The sequence below is a fragment of the Ctenopharyngodon idella genome, chromosome 2, assembly GCF_019924925.1.
Source record: "Ctenopharyngodon idella isolate HZGC_01 chromosome 2, HZGC01, whole genome shotgun sequence".
In the NCBI taxonomy this organism is placed as follows: Eukaryota; Metazoa; Chordata; class Actinopteri; order Cypriniformes; family Xenocyprididae; genus Ctenopharyngodon; species Ctenopharyngodon idella.
The window spans coordinates 4,379,711-4,400,271 of NC_067221.1; the positions used below are offsets into that span (position 1 = coordinate 4,379,711).

General features: G+C 40.1%; 1 protein-coding gene and 1 long non-coding RNA gene across 2 annotated transcripts in view; one reads left to right on the forward strand and one right to left on the reverse strand.

Annotated features, from left to right (window-relative positions):
- LOC127524925 (corticotropin-releasing factor receptor 2) overlaps positions 1–20,561 on the reverse strand; it is a 54,712-nt gene that overhangs the window by 24,356 nt on the left and 9,795 nt on the right. The window contains exons 3-6 of the mRNA XM_051916983.1: positions 13,171–13,256; positions 10,079–10,185; positions 6,384–6,501; positions 3,469–3,622 (exon numbers count right to left, since the gene is read on the reverse strand). Coding sequence (XP_051772943.1) covers positions 3,469–3,622; positions 6,384–6,501; positions 10,079–10,185; positions 13,171–13,256 — 465 coding nt within the window. The remainder of the gene's footprint in view (positions 1–3,468; positions 3,623–6,383; positions 6,502–10,078; positions 10,186–13,170; positions 13,257–20,561) is intronic.
- The window catches only part of LOC127524942 (uncharacterized), a 41,363-nt gene that overhangs the window by 2,628 nt on the left and 18,174 nt on the right, over positions 1–20,561 (forward strand). The window lies entirely within an intron of this gene.

Below are 20,561 nucleotides of genomic sequence, written 5' to 3' on the forward strand. Positions count from 1 at the left end.
TTAATTATATTAGTGCCAGAATATTTCAAGTACTTTATGATGTATGCCATCTGTTAAAGACAATGAAATTCTCTCATTTTCAGAAGGTTAATATAGCCACCTTGCAGTTGTAGGGAAAAAAATATTCCAGAGCCCAGTTTTATGTCAGGGTCCCTCTCTTCCTGCAACAGTGGACATAGTTTTTATAGAATTCGATTGGATCTTGGTGGACTAGCACAAACGACCACCATCAGATAAGGATGCTAGGACAACTGACAGACACCTCAAGCGCAGGAAAGACAGGACACCCATCAGGAGACTAATCCCTAAGGATTAAGCCAATTGCCATTTAGGTCAAAAATTCTTTAGGTCTTTTTGGATACAAGCGCAGTGGGGAGGCCACAATGATCCATCCAATCCATTAATAACCATGTTTAGAAACCGTAGGTGTTAACTTGTTGGTGCTATTTTGTCACATTGTATACGCCAGCTGTGCACTCAGTATCGCTGAAAACATTACAAATTGAAGGCGAAGCTCTAGCTGTTGTTTGAAGCTGTGAGCATTTTCACTTGTATGTTTATGATTTATGTCCTGTATGTCTTCTTGCTTGTGCTCTGTGCAGTAATGCCTTTCTCCAATCTGTGCTCTGATTTGGTAGAGGTTTGGCTAAGCAGAGGTAGATATATTCACCTTGAGCAAAATGACCGAGTGCCCCTTTTGGTTCTCTCTGTCTACTTTATCTCTATGAATAAATTCTCCTAGCACATACATGTCTGCCTTTCCGCCCATATGTCTGCTTCCAGCAGTTCTTGTGAGAGAGCGAGAAGGCAGTGTGCATATTCTGTTGGCAGCAGTGTTTTATCTGTCCCACATTTGGTTCTTGGATCTGGTCTCTGTCTCACTGGAGGACCATGCTTGAGAAATTCCAATTAGAGCACATCTACTTTACAATGCTCAGGGCACTATGTGATATCCCCAGTCTGAAATGTGGAAACTTTGGGTTTGACCTTTGAAAGAGCCTCTTTGATAAGTTCTGGTCTTTCATCAGAGATTATGAAGACCATTTTGAATGCATGTGCTCCTTCTACAAGAAGGCTCTATGCTTTCAAGTGGTGGCTATTTGTGTCATGGTGCAGAGAGGCAATTTGGATCCATCGCCTGTTGGCTCATTTCTGGCGTTCCTTCAGGAGCATTTTTTCTGGCTGAAGCTGAGCATTTCCACACACTTTAGTCAGGTATTATAATCTGGACATGGACGTGATTATTTTATATTAGGTGTCCTTAAATACTATTTACATAAAAAATAAGTACAATGTTCATATTGAATTGCAAAACAATTGTGCTGCTAGTGCGGTTGGAAATGAGTAAGGTTAGAACAGCTTTGATGGTATAATGTAAAAACAATTGTACACAATAAGTGCACTGTGTCAAATGATTAATTTAAATGTTAATACATGGTCGTTAAAGACACCTAATAAAAAGTGTGACCATATACACTCACCGGCCACTTTATTAGGTACACCTGTTCAAACCTAATCAGCAAATCACATGGCAGCAACTCAAAGCATTTAGGCATGTAGACATTGTCAAGACGATCTGACGCCACAGCATACCTGGGTTTTGTTGCTAACCATGTGTAACGGAGGCCAGCTAGTAGTCGCTGTTTGTGTAAACCTCACTCCTCTGAGATGCTATAGCGACTGACGCTAGGGGTTGCAGCCTTTAGCCTCCTTGTTAGAGTGTCTGACTCTCATACGGACAGGTCCAGGTTCGCGTCCCGCTTGGAGCGGGCAGGTGCGAACTGGAGGGGCTACACATGTCCATCCCTTAAGCACAGTGTACCATCTTCTGATGGATACTTTCAGCAGGATAACGCACCATGTCAGCTTTGGGATGTGCTGGAATGGGAGATTCGCATCATGGATGTGCAGCCGACAAATCTGCAGCAATTGCGTGATGTTATCATGCCAATATGGACAAAAATCTCTGAGGAATGTTTCCAGCACCTTGTTGAATTCATGCTATGAAGAATTAAGGTAGTTTTGAAGGCAAAAGGGCATCCAACCTGGTACTAGCAAGGTGTCCCTAATAAAGTGTGTGTACTGTACAGTATGTGACGCATTGTAATAAGCAGCAAGCCCCTGACTGGAAAACTGTGATTTGACTAAAGTGCCGTGCAACTTCGTAACAGTGCATGTCATATTGTGTCAATTCTGTTCTTTGGCTCTGCACTCGCTAATAATTTAATTCTTTAGCATAAAAGGAGGAGACCATGACAGGCCCTAGAGACAGATCCCCTGAGAAGACCTCATCAACTATACAGCCATTAGCACAGATCCTTAGCCAAGACCACAAGAACCAGACAAGTCCTCTGCACAGACCCTTTTTTCTTATTATTATTCTGTGGCAGCCCATAGAACTGTATGGTAAAATGTTGTGAAAACAGAATGGTCAGAGCTTCAATCTGACCAAATTTCAGTCCAGCCTTTCAAAGCCTCTAGCACCACCAATGGGTCAAATTTGCACTGAAATTTATGTTAATATCTTTTGTACCATAAGTCCCAAAAATCCTTTTTCGTCTGCTTAGAGTTAATGCTGAGTCGAATTCATATTATGTTCTCACCGGAAAAAACATTTTTAACAAAACTTTTACATTTTTTCACAGCGCCCTGAAGAAGCCTGAGAAATTTGGAGCTGGTGCCTCCTAGTGGCCAAAAAGTGAAAATAATTATATGCTTCCTGACAGGGTTCACCTTGTCCACCATTTTGATTTATTACTTAAACTACTTTCACAAATTGCTTCTAGGCTGTTCAACCGGACAGGACAAACCACTGAAATAATAACCTAATTGGTCAACTTCTTAGAAGACTTACAGTGTTGATTCTATGTGCCAAAAAATGCCATCAAACCTTGGGGGTGCTATGTTTTTACATGCACATTAATATGAATAAATATAACTTTTAGACAGAATGAGATATTTTCACCAAACTTGGAAAAAAAATGTAGACACTATCTGTAAACTGTGTTAGCAGACCACATTAGCTTAAATAGTCAGCATGCTAACTAATGCTTTTGAGTGCTCAATGTCTTTCCTCTATGTGGCGTACTGCAACAAGCAGCAAGAACCTGAACAGAAGGTTGCAGGTTCGACACTTTATGATATGCCATGTACACTGTATTCTCGCATTGAGCCTCGTAAATCTTACCTTTAAGTTTGGGTGCTTGGATCTTGTGTGCTGCAACATCTGTACCATTTCTATTTTTGATTGGAGTGAAAAATTACCTGAGGATGTTTTTTACATGTTGTGCGACATTCACTCTAATAAAGTCACATGACACACAGAAATGTTCCAAATAAAACAAAACTTAGTTTTTAAACTTTCTTGAATAGCAGACTACGTTTCAGCTTCTCTCTTCGCAGCTAATGGAAATTGCAGATGATTAGGCCTTTCAAAGTGAGTAGACTTGTGTAGAGAAATCAACTCACACCATCCAATGAAGAGGAAGACCCATTTACGAAGCTTGTCTGTGGAATATGTCATCACAATAGCCGTGTGAAGATAGCAGCCCTCCACAAACATCCAGAAAAAATTGGTCACCACAAAGTAATTATAGATTGTTGTTATAAGGCGGCACCAGGGCTATACAGAGAGAAAGGAAAAGGGTGTTAATTGAGGTGAGCTATGTTGTTACCAACTGCAAACCTTTTTGATGCTAACATGAATCATATTCTAGGTCTTAAAACAACATATCCCAGCTTTCTGAAATGTTTTATGCTTTCAAATGTTTTGCAGGGTGCTATATTGCGTCTTGAAAAGAATGTGCAATAGTCAGGCCCAATTGTGTTGTTATGCATGACATGTAGTGGACTTCCTTCAGCCATGACTGTACTTACAATATCTCACATCGCAGAGTGCCTTATTGCTACTAAAATATGGTTACTACATAATAAATTTCAAAGATTTTCATAAAATACTATTTTATTAAATTAAAAGTGCTATGCATCTGCTATGATATATAATCCCTGAAAAGCAAACAACAATGACATTTTTATTCAATGGATGCTGAACAGTAGCTAGGTGAACAGGTGTTTAGCATCATAGCTGTTGAGGCTAATTTATACTTCTGAATCAGACCTATGTGACATGCTTCTTTCCAAAAATGTAACTGGACATCCTGTCTATGCGGACAAAAACAGCTGTGATTGGTCCACTTTGTAACCTAAAACTGGGTTAACATAACATTTGCTGTATGTGCCAACATTTGGGAACCCATTCACTTGCATTATATGGATAAATAAAAAAAATAAAAATAAAACTTAATGTGTTGATCTGAAGAAAAAAGTCATATACAACCCCAAATCAAGAAAAGATGGGACATTTTGTAAAATCTGTGATTTGTTAATTCTCTTTCAACTTTATTTAACTGACAGAAGTACAAAGAAAATATTTCCAATGTTTTCACTGACCAACTTAATTGTATTTAGTAAATATAAACAAATTTTGATTCTGATGGCTGCAACACACTCCAAAAAAGTTGGGACAGAGGCAAAAGTGAAAAGATCACAGAATATCCAAGTTTTTGAAACAGTCCATAATTAGCAATTGGTAATAGGTGAGAGTATCGTGCTTTGGTATAAAAGGACAATTTCAGTCTTTGCAAGCAAAGATGGGTCATGGCTCATGAGAGAATATCATGAGAGAATTGTTCAACAATTCAAAAATCACATTTCGCAATGCAAGATGGCAAAGTATTTAGTTCTTTCAGCATCTAGCTTACATAATATTGTGAAAAGATTCAGGGAATACAGAGAAATCTCAGGCCATGTAGGGCCAGTCAGAAAACCTTTGTTAAATGTGCATGACCTTCGAATCCTCAGATGACATTGCATGAGAATCCGTCATGCTGCTGTGTTAAATATAGCCACATGGGTTCAGGAGTACTTTGGAAAACCGTTTTCACTTAGCACAGTCTGCCGCTGCACCAAGAAATGCAACTTGAATCTCTGTCACGCGAGGAGAAAGCTATGCATCAATTCTATGCAGAGATGCTGCCGAGATCTCTGGGCCTGAGCTCATCTCAGATGGTCCAAAAGACAGTGGAAATGTGTGCTGTGGTCAGATGAGTCCACGTCTCAGCTTGTTTTTGGTAAAAACTGACTTCGAGTACTCAGTCTCAGTTCTTTCATCAGTGACAGGTGCAAAAGCAAACATCTGTCATGGTATGGGGGTGCATCACTGCAAATGTCATGAGTGACTTGCATATGTGTGAAAGTACCATTGATGTGGAGGTGTAAATTGGGATCATACAGAGACATATACTGCCATCAAGATGACATCTTTCCTGGGAAGCAAGACAATGTCAGGCCTCATTGTGCTTGTGCTAAAACAGAGTGATTTCGTAGACATTACACTGCAGAGTAAATGTGCTAAACTGACCTGCCTGCAGTCCAGATCTGTCTCCTATTGAAAATCTATGGCCCATCATGAAAAGGAGAATCAGACAATGACGACCACAGACTGTTGAGCAGATATCTTGTATCAGTCAAGATCCGGCAAAAATTAAAAAAAAAATAAAAATAATACAAAACTGCAATAATTAGGATCCTCAATTTTCAAACGATTAAAAATTGTAATTAAAAGGAAAGGTGATGTGACACCATGGTCAACATGCCTCTATCCCAACTTTTTTGGAATGTGTTGCAGAAATCAAAATCAAAATTTGTTAATATTTACAAAATACAATTAAGTTGGTCAGTGATTTTTTTCTTTGTATTTTTGTCAGTTAAATAAAGTTGAAAGAAAATTTAACAAATCACAGATTCTTGATTTTATTACATTTTACAAAATGTCCTAACTTTTCTTGATTTGGGGTTGTACATCTAAGATGGCGTGGGGATGAAATGGTTATATTTTCATTTTTGGTTGGACTATTCCTTGAAATTTGTTTACTTTGCTAAGTTATGAGGGAAAAACATTTTTGTTATGTTTTAACCATGTTATAAAAGCAATGCCACTCGTGTCACGCACAACAGTCACATTGTTACTTAGGTCTGTTGTAAAGGTCTTTAGGTCTTTACAGAGTGTCTAAATTAGCATAGCATGGTGGAAACATTGCAAAATTAAGTACTTTTGACAGAGTTTGTATATCTTCTCTTCACCATCAATTACTTACAAGTTGGAAATAAAAATGCTGGAAGATTCTAATGAGGCAGTTTATTCCAGCAGACAAAAAATAAATTCTTAATTAAAAAAATCTACTCCATGCAATATCTTCAGCTACTGTTTTGAAAACAATATCGGTGAGTAATCGTCTACCAACATCATAAATGTAAATGTTAGAAACCTGCTGATCTGTTTACATATTAATAGGCTGATAAATAAGTTTAAAAGTGTTTCATACCTCATTTGTCTCATAAATGTTTTGATCAATCAGTTGAAGCAAAAACCACATTACATTCCTCAGAATGAAAGTCGTAATTAAGTTCCAGTGGATTATGTTGCGAAGGCATCGGATGCTCCTTGAATTTAAAAAAGATAAATGAAACAATCATTTCAGCAATTACACTGTGACACAGATTTAGTATTGCATGAGCTGATTATGAAAATACATGAGCATGAATATGAGACAAAGAGCTAAGAGCCAGAGACACAGAAACAAAAATCATATCTAAAAGATTAATTATTCTGAGCATGTTTAAGGAAATGTTCAGTGCATATTTAAAGATGGCGTTTAATTTCTTCAAAAAAGTGATTCATATGTTTATTTTACACAACAACGTGACTCTGTGGTGCTATTAAAATATTACTGTGTTGGAGAATCTCTACCAGCAGCCTTGGCTCAACCAATGTCGTGTTTGGACCGCGACTATCTGTTTGACATGATGGCGGATGGGGGGTGTCGACATTTTTGTTATAATGTGTATTGATTCTCAGCGGACGAGGAATTACACATTAAATTGAATGCATTGTGAAGGTATTACAAATGCATTACAATGCATTCATAATGACTCATAATATAGTTAAGAATTCATTATCTTTCCATAAATAATTGTCATGCTCCCAGGCTTTCCACCTCATGCCAAGACTTGTTCAATCTCCCCAGACTTTTAATCTTACGCACCTGCATCCACTCTACTCACTGTTTAAGGAAGCAACTAATACTCAACTCACACAAACACTGTCTAGTCTTGCACAGACTACCCACTTTCAATCTCTGGAACTTATACCCACTTTTTTTGTTGGACGTCTCAGAGTGCCTTGCGGTTGTTATCTGCATCTGCCATCAATAAAGCACCTGCATCTGAGTTTTGTAACATCGGCCTCTTTATTGTGTGACAAAAGACTAGACCGCCAGATATAAACTCACTGAGCTCAAATAAGTTGCACATAGCACTCACTGTACCATTTCCAGATATTTCCAAAACTGCCACCATAGCTGCCGCTGTCTTCCACACTCCTCTGGAGCTGGAGGTTCCCTCCCTGGCCATAGGCCATTTCCTTGTGCCTCTTTCTTTTTCAATCACTCCTTCAGTCCCATGGCAAATCCAGCTTATACTCTTCTACTGCAGTGCATCCTTGCAATTAAAATGCAGCCAAAGCACTTCCAGACTGAAAGTGCAAAAACTCACCTTCATCATTGCTCCCCTGACCTCCAGGGGAAGTCCAGCCTTGGTCTTCTGCTGCCGTTAATTCTTCACTACATTGGTCCCTTCAGGTGCGGATGGCCACTGTGGCCGTGACATGGAGCACAGAAAGTTCATGGAGGCCTCTGTGGCTGTGACATGGGGATCAGGGAGTTCAGAGCAAGCAGACATCTTAGTGAGAACTGTAGCAGATGCTGCCACCTCAGGAGAATTGAGTGCTGTGCAAACACACAGGACAGAGCAGTGGCCATTACCAGGAGCACCATGGACAGTGAAATGACATCCGGAACCACTGCACTTGGGACCACAGGGCAGGGAGTGCTGAAAGCACTGGACTAGGGACCACCAGACTTGGGACCACCGGACTTGGGACCACAGGATCTGGAGCACTGGGACCACCGGGCTACAGGCCACCAGATCTGGAGCACTGGGACCACCAGACTATGGACCACTGGATCTGGAGCAGTGGGACCACCGGGCTTGGGATCACCGGACTACGGACCACCGGATCTGGAGCACTGGGACCACTGGGCTAGGGACCACCGGACTAGGGACCACAGGATCTGGAGCACTGGGACCACCGGGCTACAGGCCACCGGATCTGGAGCACTGGGACCACCAGACTACGGACCACTGGATCTGGAGCAGTGGGACCACCGGGCTTGGGATCACCGGACTACGGACCACCGGATCTGGAGCACTGGGACCACTGGGCTAGGGACCACAGGATCTGGAGCACTGGGTCCACCGGGCTACAGGCCACCGGATCTGGAGCACTGGGACCACCAGACTATGGACCACTGGATCTGGAGCAGTGGGACCACCGGGCTAGGGACCACCGGACTTGGGACCACTGGACTAGGGGCCACCAGACTTGGGACCATCAGGTTACGGACCACTGGGCTTGGGACCACCAGAGTACGGACCACTGGATCTGGAGCACTAGGACCACCAGACTATGGACCACTGGATCTGGAGCAGTGGGACCACCGGGCTAGGGACCACCGGACTTGGGACCACTGGACTAGGGGCCACCAGACTTGGGACCATCAGGTTACGGACCACTGGGCTTGGGACCACCAGAGTATGGACCACCAGATCTGGAGCGCTCAGACCACTGGTCTAAGGGCCACCAGACTAGGGAGTGCTGAGACCACTGAACTGGGAGTGAACTCAGACCCCAAAAAAAATTCTTTGAGAGTCAAAGCAGGGATAAGGCAGGAGGAAATTCTGGCGTGGCAACCATGACATGGGGAGACTTTGGTGTGGGGCTAGGATCACTCTCTACCACTTCTCCAATAGTGAATGGTGATCTACCTAGCAATTTCTTTAACTTATGTCAAGCTTTCTGTTAAGTAAAGTCCATTGTAGGTGAGTCAAGAAGAACAAGAAACCAGGCATGTATTGGTCATTGGGAAAACCGGGACATTCTTGGTGGGCCATTCGAGTAGGTACAGTAGGCCTCCCCCTCACGGTTTTGTTAATGGAGCTCAAGGGAAAATCCAAAATGCAAATACTTCAAAAGTGTTATAAAACGGTTCCATCCGATTTAACCGTGCACTCTGCCAGCAGCAGCGCAAAATCAGAGCGGCTCAATAATATGGTAACTTTTCATTAGGGCAAGTACAAACGATAATTTAATCAGTCCAGTCCAGCCCTGCATGACACTCATTGACAAGGCTGACACAAACAAAGCTCAACCACTGACTAGGGAAACATGAGACCTATAAATACACAACAACTACAAGGAACAGCTCAGAACAATTAAGGAATTAATGAACAAGAAAAGTCCAAAAGGAACTACAAATATGGAACGGAAAAAAAATAATGTATAAGGCCAGGGGTGTCCAATCCTGCTCCTGGAGGACCACTGTCCTGCACAGTTCAGCTCCAACTCCAATTAAACACATCTGAACCAGCTAATCAAGGTTTCACAAGGCATACTAGAAACTTCCAGGCAGATGTGTTGAGGCAAGTTGAAACTAAACTCTGCAGAACAGTGGCTAGTGAATAAGGCAAAATACAAACTAAAATACTACACAACAAGAGCACAAGGAAAGACAGACAATCCATGACACAGTGTAATGACTTTTGTCTCTTTTTCATACAAAATAGCATACTTTTATATGCTTTTATGTCATTTCGAATATTAAATAAAAGTAAAATTCCCCATTTTTTGACATTAAATGGACAATACATTACATACAGTACATACATAAATAGACCAGTGCCTTCTTCAAAAACTGTCATTCAGTGTTCCACAAAAAAGAGAAAATTAGAGTAAATAATGACCGAAACTACCCTTTAGTGTATATACAATTTTTATTATCTCTAAGTTTCCTTAATTTTCAAATTTGTTCTACTTTGAATTAATATTTCTTAACTTTGAACAAGGCCTTGGCACAAGACTTTACTCACAAACTATAGTACTGAAAATCACTGACACACTTACCTCAAGCACAGAAAGAGAATGAAGGCAATAACGAGAGCTCCAACAGATATACAGTGACCAAAGTAGTTTATGATGAGGGCTATCTTGTAGTGCATGGGGTACTTCCTCTGTGGAATACAGATTCATTATTATTTCTGCCATGATTAAAGAAGTAACTCAGTCTCTTCCTAGCATATGATATGATATAATATGATAAATGATTACAATTTTAGCACAAATCAATAGTTATTACTCAACCTGAAAAGACCTGAAAGCACACAGACCTTAAAAAGACCTTAGATTCATTTATATATTTCTCATGAGTCCTTGAAAGAGGTCACAAAACTGTGACACCACACTAAAGGATTCTAATTGTCCTTTTGCAGAATGTTTGGGTGTAGAAGTCATGTGAAGTGAAGTGAGAAGTAGACAGATGCATAAGTAAATGATATAGAGTGAGCAGGATGCAGTTCTGCTGATCAGTTACAAAAGTATATTGGTTACACAGCATCCAGTACCATGTAAATGCAGTTTCTTGTGTCAAATACGGGCTGCTTCATAATAAGTGGGCCAAATGGATTATATGTTGTGTTATATGATTTAAACCAATCAAAACCGTTTCGGCTGCTCAGGGAAACTTTACGTAAATAATGTAAATAATACATAAATGCGGCAAAGAGAATAACTGCAATGATATTTTAGAAGATCTTCTTGACTTATAAAGGACCAAATTCAAGTGCCATCACTCCTCAGATTTTTCTTCTTCAGGAAGATGATTTATCTGCCCGTTATATCTTCAAAGTTTTGTGTTTCAACGACTCACTTCAAGTAGAGTTTATCTTCTTTTTATCTTTAAGTGTTTTGGCTTTTGCCGTGTGAAAGCCATGCTCAACAGCTCATCGAACTACTCATACTGCATTAATTTTAAAATTAAGTGCTTCACTTGATGTACGCTTTCTCTCAAGAAAAAGAGTACGGTTGGCCATCCCCAACACTGTGGTTCTGCAGTTGCATGAGTCGGGATGCTGGAGATCTGATGTGGAACTTGAGGCTCTGTCACTCTGTCCATGTGCAGTGTATTTTACACATAAAGACTTGAGTTCAAGTCTGGAAGCTTGCGATGTGATCTCTATCGTCTTGTATACATGTTTGTTTTCTGTCGCTTTGGACTTGGAGCGCAGGAGTAGTGCTTTGGTTCACACAAGCATTGTGGTTACAACAGGGTGTGTCCCTATGGTGCATGTTGGGCCCCTCATATTAATAATCAGAGAACTGTGTCAGACCATCCAAGAATATCTGCCTTTCTCCTCCCTGTCTTTGAGATTCTGCTCTGTCAGTTTCACTGCAGTCTGCATTTTAGACAACAACAGTTCAACTGTGCGCTTTAAACAACAGTTTTCTCACTCGTGTTCCACGGAGCACAGTAGTTGTGCCCCCATGATGCATGTCGGGCACCTCATATTAAGTAAGATTCTACAATTTTGGGATAGGTTTCCCTGCTGTTTAATCACTCCCTGCTATTTAATTACTTCCTGTTCGGTAAGGTCTGCAGCAGACAAAAAGGCATATCTTGTTTACTGACTGGAGACGTCCATATTCTCTGATCTGTGCACTGTCAGACTTATTATTTAGTGAACTCAGCAAAAAAAGTCCCTTTACACGCTAATTAAAGATAACTTTGCAAAATCAAAATAAACATGCACCCGTGGAATGATCAGCAAGACACTAACAGCTTACAGATGGTAGGAAGTTAAGTTTACATCTATAAAAACTAAAGAGACGTTTCTACTGACTCTGAAAAAACGCAAAAGAAAGAAGCCCAGGGTCCTGAACAAATGTGTTAAACATGCTGCATGGAAGCACAAGGAATGCAGTTGTGGACAGGGCAATAAAATGTCTGTACTGTGAGATACCTAAGACTAGAGTTGTCAATAGTACAAACTTCGGTAACTGGTCAGTACTGAAATTTAAAAAATGTGATGCTTTGAGCGGATTTGTAAACACCTCTAATTGGCCATTGTGTTCACGGCTCATTGGATATGTCTGTGACTGGCCTCGATAAAAACGTTGTAAATAGTCATCAATGAAGCTCTTCACTAAGCGCTTACACAGATACACATGGGAACGTTTGAAAGGAGGCGTCTATCGCGGACCAGTCGGCTGATAGACGCCTGCTTTCAAACGCTCCTGTTCCCGCTTTCAAAACGCTTCCAAATTCAAACACTTCCGTGTGCTTTCAAATGCTGCCGTGTGTTGATCATTGTAGCCAATCACAGACATATCCGATGAACGCGACAACACAATGGCCAATCAGAGGTGTTTACGAATACGCTCAACAGTGTCACATTTTTAACATTTTTGTACCGATACTTACCGAAGTCAGTACTTTTGACAACTCTACCTAAGACAGTACTACAGGGAGAGAGAAAGGAGAGCTGATTGTCCTCGCAGTGGCAGGCTGCGTGTAACAACACCTGTACAGGATCAGTGCGTCTGAAAATCATACATGCGGCACATGTACAGGATGGCAAAAGCAACTGCCTGAGTTACACCAGGAATGCACAATCCCCATTCAGTGCTCAGACTATTCGCAATAGTTTGAGAGAGGCTAAATTGAGGGCTTGTAAGCCTGTTGTACGGAAGGTCCTTCCCAGACATCACTGGCAATGTCGCCTGTGGGCACAAACTGCTGAAAAAGACAAGACAGGTGAAAAGTGCTCTTCACTGATGAGTCATGATTTTTATTTCACAAAGGGTGATGGTCGGTCTCACATTTGTTGCTGAAAGAATGAGCATTACGCCATTCTGGAGCGGAATGGTTTTGGAGGTGGACGGTCTGGGGCGGTATGTTACAGCATTATTGGACTAAGCTTGTTGTCATTGCAGGCAATCTTAACTCTGTGCGTCACAGGGAAGACATCCTCCTCCCTTTTGGTTTGTTTTTGGAAAAAGCATGCCGTGAACTTACTCCTCCCAGAGAAATCAAGTGATGATCGATCACCGCTGCCTGCAGCTATTTTTTTTTCACTAATGAAATGTTACAAACAACCCTGGGGACATCACTAAAGCCAAAACAGTAGAGTACAGCTCAGGTTAATAACACATTTACCCACCTTTTCCTCTAAAATGGGCTCACAGTTGGAGTAGTTACTTTTCAGTGCCCATGTACCATTGTCCAAGCACTCTCTGTAAGCAATTCCTGCAGGGAATGAAAGGAATTCAAAAGTCAAAAGTGTAGTTCTTAAAGCCCAAAGAGTTTTTAATTAAAAACATTTTAATTGCTCAGCAGTCATAATAAGTTCAAATTCACATAAGTTAAAGTCAAAAATATTCTCACTCAAGAACTTGCTGAATACACATGATTTATAACAACTCAATGGCATTGATTCATTTAAATTCTACCCTACTTCAGGGGCGGTTGGCTCTGTCTAAGGTAAAGCTTCCAGTTTAGAGTTTACCTATTTGATATGTTGTTTCCATTTGAGTATTTGAGCATGTAATATGCAAAGGCACTGAAGGATTTACTTAGTTTCTTATTCCAAGGAGTTATTTTGCATATCTTTGAAAATCCATCATGCCTAAATTTTCTTGCTTTGCTCTGGTTATTTTATTTTAATTTATTTATTTAATTTCATAGAAAATTTTAATCTCTTTTCCAAGCTGCACTTGTGAACTTAATTAGATTTTTCAAAATCCTGTTATCCTCGTTATTACAGCCATTTTAATAGAGAGTCAGCTTTTCAATCCATACTCAACGCACTTCTCTTTTGACTCAAGTCACTTCTTGTTTCAGCTTTTTAGTGCCCAAAAACTAAAAGTGCGCAGGGCCCTATTGATTTCCTAAGGATTATTAATGTTTTGTTCAAGGTTTTAAGTGCTTTTGGGGCCCTTAACATGTTGAAAATCTCTTGAAAATAAGCACACACATCAGAGTCTTTGGCCTGCTCTGCAGCTCTCCCTTGAACCAACTTCGTAGACCTGACCTGCACGAACCATCAATCATTAATTAAACCTTGCATTGAGTTTTCAATGAGGCTATAAAACTTTCTTAATGCACCAGTTCAGTTTGCGTTTCCTGGGTTGCGTCTTTGAATGGGGATTCCCTTCTGTGGCGTCGAATGTTGAAAAGGGTTTCCCAGATTTGCTCACTCATTTGAGGTCTGGTTGGAGGTCTTGGAAAATGAATGAAGATGATCTGTTAGCTAGTGATAAGTGATAATTGTTCCCCATACTGAACTGTTACCATTTTATTTTATTTTATGGGGCTTTATTATTAAAATAGGGATATTGGTTTTGGCTGTACTGCTCAGTAACTTGCAAAGTAGTCATAAAAACCAGAATTGTGATCCTGTCTACTTTCGAGAAAGACCCACCATGAGTGTTGAGGGTAAGATATGGTTTACTCTTCTGTAGAAGTCAATATGACTTGTTTGTTTAGCATCAGAGTTGGTTGGTCGACAGTGACTGCCTATTACATTACAAGTGATGATCAAATCAGTCCACCCTGTCAGCCTTACAGTCATTTTTGTCAGTGAGAATAAATCTAAAAATTCATATTTTGATGGTCACTAAATGTTATTTTATCTCTAAAAGCAACAAGCTTTTAAAATTATACAATTTATAATTGACAAAAACTACTCCAAACTGTGGCACAAACCTTAAAAAAATCCAAAGTTGCAGTGAAATATCTTCACAACTTGTATCTTTACATCCATCATTATATGTGTACTTTGGTGTAAGTGAGTAACAGTTTCTCTCTGCAGATGAAGAGGCTGTGGGGTGTGACAGCATCAGTCTGGGTCAAAATAGACAAATGAGTTTAGAGTCACAGCTCATCTCTTCCATTTGTTTAAGTAAAGCACTTAAGTTTATGAAGGCCACAAAGGATAGTATGTGAGCCCTTCACAATGTTAGAAGGAAAAAGTTATAATTAAAAAAAGAAGTCTTGTGATAGCTTTAATGTTTTTGTGTCTGAGCATATTTATGCATAAACCCAAGTAATAATTGAATATATGGATTCTAAATTCAATATCTCTGCCACTTACTTAATGGAGAAGAGGACAGAGGTATCCTCAATTGAAGAGAGCTTGCCACACTTTAATGAAAGTGGCGTGATGTGTAGCTAAGTATAGTGTCCTACTCGGAATTTGTGCTCTGCATTTCACCCATCCAAGTGCACACACACAGCAGTGAGTATTGAACACACACACACACACACACCGAGAACACACACCCGGAGCAGTGGGCAGCCATTTTTGCTCTGGCGCCCGGGGAGTGATTGGGGGTTAGGTGCCTTGCTCAAGGGCACCATTTGTGGGTAATGAGAGTGGAAGAGAGTGCTGTTCTTTCACTCCCCCCACCTACATTTCCTGCAAATACTGAAACTTGAACCTGAGACCTTCAGGTTACAAGTCTGACTCTCTAACCATTAGGCTACAACTGCCATACTTACATGTTCAGTTGAAAAAAATAAAAAAAGATAGGATTGATAGAAAACCAGTTACAATTTTAAAGTTAAAATTCATAGAAATTTTAAAGGACATCAAGTACCTGTTGAGTGTTAACAGTCCGGGGTGCGTTTCCCGTACGATGACGTAACTCGCTGCTTCACTACCATAGTACGATGCATCGTTGACAAATCAACTAGCTAATCACGACTGTTTCCCGAAATCATTTTGTCGCAAACCTGTCGTTCAGCCACACTGGTGAATGATGTCACGCAGGTGGTGGAGTAATAACCTCTTTAAATGAATCTGTTTGAGATCGAATTAATGCTAGATTTTTTTGCTATAAATTATTGACATGGCATCTGAGGACTAATTCTCATTTTTCTCAGTTATTTTGCTTTATTTCCAGATTCAATCATAGGATCGTTCTTACATACCCGAGCACGTACGCACATGCGCACTCTTCAAAAACAGTGCTTCAAATCTCTTGACAAACTAAAATATGTAAATGACATTTGTATATATTCGAAATGAAAGATATAGATTGTACTTAATGTCAGCTTACTTATTTTGCTTAAGATAACGATTTATTAAGTCCACATGTCATAAAAACAAGAAACTATGCTTCTAATCACAGCTCGAGAGCTGCCGTTCCAACCACACAAGTTTGCGAAAGTTTGTTTGAACAATGGTTTCGGGAAATATATGCCCATACATGGTTTGTTTACGCATTAAAAATAACAGACTTACGTGTGCCTAATGTACTATTCCTGCAGTCATTTTGACCTTGATTACAGTTGTCACTCATCAAAACTTTACTAACAAGCCACCGGATTGCTTTATTCAGCCGAGAGTTGTAGTTTGCTATCATAATGCTCAGGCACCAGTTGCATGTTTTGACCTGCTGTTCAGTCACTCAGCGCTGTAACGGAGGAGTCACAAGGCTCAGAAACAATCTCTGAATATGAGAGAGGTGTTTTTTAAAAGCTAAATACACACTGAAATGATCAAAAACTGGACATGAGTCACTATTCTCTCTGCCATCTCTGATGTAAATGGCTGGGTTTTCTCTGCATTAGCAGTGTTTTGGACTGACTGATTGAATGTATTCGCTTACTGAATCCTTGGACTGAAAACTTTCCCAAAGTTTAGCGGCTTTAAATGATCTGATCTCAAACAGAGACGGGAAAACATGATGTTTATGTTTCAAAAATATACTTACTATTATTTTCGCTATAATGTATTGACTGTATTGATGGCTGTCAGAGCAGAAATGAAAGCTGATGCTCTTGGTATGTTTTTCCGTCGTCTCCGGGCATGTTCATATGTAAATTGCACAAGCTTATTTTGTCAATTAGATTGAAAGATCTGAGAAAACCCATATATTTACCCACCCATAGACCCTCCCCTCAAAGAAATCAGGACAGAAGTGGTTGAAAGTGGACAAAAGAGGCAGATTAAAATACGAGTATTTCTCGTCTACTTGTGATCCGATCGACCAAAACGCATCCTAATACCAAGTGGAAACAGGGCCTGATTCTTTCAAGAGCAAATTACCATAGCTATTATGTCCACATCAAATTTATAAAGCTACACTCTAGCTATACTCTTTCTCAACAACTATTATTTGTGTGTATTTCACAATGAAGACAATAAATGTACATACAGTAGTTTGTATAAGTAACTTCTGAAACATTCTGCATTTGCATTATTTTACCACATCAGTGAAATCAGGCCATTGTTGTAGTGACTAGGATCCTAAATTATTATTTATTTTTTGCATTAGACTTGTTTTACCTAGAATAGAACTGCACTGAAATGTCTCACACTCACAAAACACCCACCGACTGTTGAAGATCATTTTTTCACCTTCTTTTGCATATTGCACACATAAAATAGCATTGGAATGAGCAAATATGGGTGTGTCTCTATACAACCCTCTAGTACAACAATAATCCCTTTAAAAGTGTACATGTGATTACTAGTAAAAATGGCCCATTAGTAAAATGGGCAACAATGAGATTTTATCACTTCTGGGGGGAAAAAAAGAAGAAGATGAAAAAATGCCCAGAATTAATTTAGGGAAGATGTTTTATTTGTCAGTATGGGAATCTTTGCCACCACTGTTGAAGAATGATTCATCTCGGTGCTGTCAAACATGTCAGGCCGAAACTGAGCAGAAGTGATAACCAGTAAATAAATGTTACAAGGTCCATCTCAAATAGCCTTAAAAACAACAAAAAGGGAGATATACTTTTAAAGTCATTGATATAAGCCTTTATGCAGCTTGGATACAACTTTATGATCATTTAATTGCTCTGAGACCCTTTTTTCATGTCTGTGTTGGCGCATATGTTGGGAGAATCAAACGCTCTCTCCTCCGCAGTGACTGTTCTCTCTGACTCTTTAGAAGTCTTCACAATAGATGCTTTCACATCTTCTCACTGTTTTCTCTTTGCACTTGGTAAATAATTCTCACTTTAGTATTACCAGCCCACCATTTTTTTCTTTCATTTATCCACCGAGGGGAGTTTAAGTTGATTTGTTGTCATAAGTTTTTATTGACCTCAATAAATCTTGTTCTCAAAACTTTCACTGTTGTATTTAAGAATATTTACCTACCATTTACCCACAATTTAACTTCAGAATGTGCTCGTCTCATCTCATCTCACCAACTAGATATCACTACATCTCCCCTTCCCCAGAACAATGAACTTGTTTACTCAAATATGTTACTATTCTGGCGTAATAAACATACTGTAACCATTTTACCCACTTTTATGTGTCTATGTGAAATACTTCTCTAACATAGGAGAAAATTTCTGCTTTAATAACATTACAATCCTTTTGTTTCTTTTTTCTTTCACATTAATATTGTCTCCTCTTTATTATGAGGAGGTCAGGTTGGACACTGAACACGCACAGTGAGAGGATTATTCTGCCTCTTTGATCACTGGCCATGAACTAAAGGTTCATTCATCATGGAGGGACAGATAAACGTCCTGACCTTGTGTAAGATCCATGTTGGGTAGGTATAGCAGGCTGCGGGGTTTGAGCTAAATGGTGGATTGTGGTCATCTGACTGTCAGGTATGTGGTCATCATCAAATAATTCTGGCCAGGCAATTGGTTGCTCATTTCCTTTTTCAGGGTTGTGAAGTCGCACCAATGCCAGTCCGTTGCGTTGAATATTTCCATGTGCGGTTTTCAAGAAAAGTGACCTTTGGGCCTGCTGTCGGATCACTTTACCAGTGATGGTTTGGTCCTTATTCCAAACGGTATCTCCAGACTTTAGTGACAAAGATCTAGCTCTGTGTCTCTTGTTGCATTTTTTTGTGCCAAAACATAGACTGGATTCAAACTGTTAACATCTGGGAGTTTTGGTGTGAGAAGTGATGGTAGCATTGGAAGGCCAGTTCTCAGGCTTCTGCCCATTGAGAGCTCAGCTGGACTGTGGCCTTTTGCAAGTGGTTTAGAGCGGTTTGCAAGCAAGGCCTTGAATGGATCAGACGTTTTCCTCAGGAGTTTTTTTGACTGTTTGTACAGCTCTTTCTGCTTCACTATTTTACCATGGGCTGCTCATTATGTGCTTGAAGTTGCACTCCCTCGAAAACTCCTGGATGTGAGCACTGCTGCCCCATTGTCAGATATTAGTGTCTTGGGTACCCCATTCCATGAAAGAAAAAAAAAATGCTTTTAGATGTTCTTTTATGGTTGCTGAGGAAGTTGATGACAATTTAGCCAAATCAACATCTCTTTAATAGTAGTCGACTGTTAAAAGGTACTTTTGTCCCTTTAGTTCAAACAAGTCTGTAACAGCTCTCTGTAATGGATGAAGTGGAAAGTCTGTAGTTTCTAGCAGTTCTTCAGCCATCATGGAAGCCTTTCTACATTGATCATAATGTTGCACCACTGTTCGCAATTGTGAACCTAGGCCAGGCCAACACGCAGACTGTCTTGCTCTTTGGCAACATTTTTCAATTCTTTGATGCGCCTGATGAATGTGAAGAAAAACTGAACTTTGGAGTGAGGCAATTATAATCAACCTTGTACCAGTCCGGCGAGGAATTCCAGGCTATAAGGTCTGAGTTTGTCTTTGACATACACTAATATCAGCCACCCATGATCATGGAAACTCATTACTTGGCTGCATATGGGATCTTTCTTTAACATTCAGCGAATATTATCCAACCAGCTCTTTGATGCAGGGAAACTATTCCCTATTTGGGCAAGATAAATATTTGTGTCTTCCATGAGAGCTGAGTCAACATCCCTTACATCACTCATTCAGGGAATCCTGGACAGCGTGTCTGTTTTCTTCAACATGGTTAATCTCATAGATATATCTCATAAGTCTCATTCTGAACCTTTGCAGCCTTTGTGGTAATTAGGGCCAGAGCACCGATGGTGTGAGGACCCTATTGGAATTGCTCGGCCAGTTATTCTTCTTCTCCGAAATGAATCGCATTTTTGAGGGCTTAAACATGCTCGAAAACTCATGAAACTTTGCACATGCCTCAGAAGTGGTGAAAATTTACTTTTGATGTGGGTTTTAGAATTAGGTGTGGCAAAATGGCTCGATAGCGTCACCTACAAAATTTCAATTAAGCGCCCTTCACGTTACGTTTCACGTACAGGTATGAAATTCGGTAGACACATGTAACAGCCCAATACGTACAAAAAAAGCCCATGGGTGCAAAATCTGTAAACCCAACAGGAAGTGAGATATTTTGAATTTTCTCTGCAAAATTTTGGCAGTTTTTTGCCATTTCCACACGTTATACTTTAACGAACTCCTCCTAGAGCTTTAACCAGATCAATGTCATATTTGGTCAGTCTAATCTAAAGGCCTTTGTGACGTAAAATTGTGAAGATCTTGAGTTTTCGCTGAAGGGCGTGTCCGTGGCAGCCTGACAAAGTTTGATGTTTCGCCATGAAAACTAACTCAGGCATACAATGTCCGATCTGCCTCAAACTTCACATGTTTGATAATAGTCCTGGCCTGAAGACATCTACATGGCAATATTTAGTTACAGTCAAAGCGCCACCTGCTGGCAG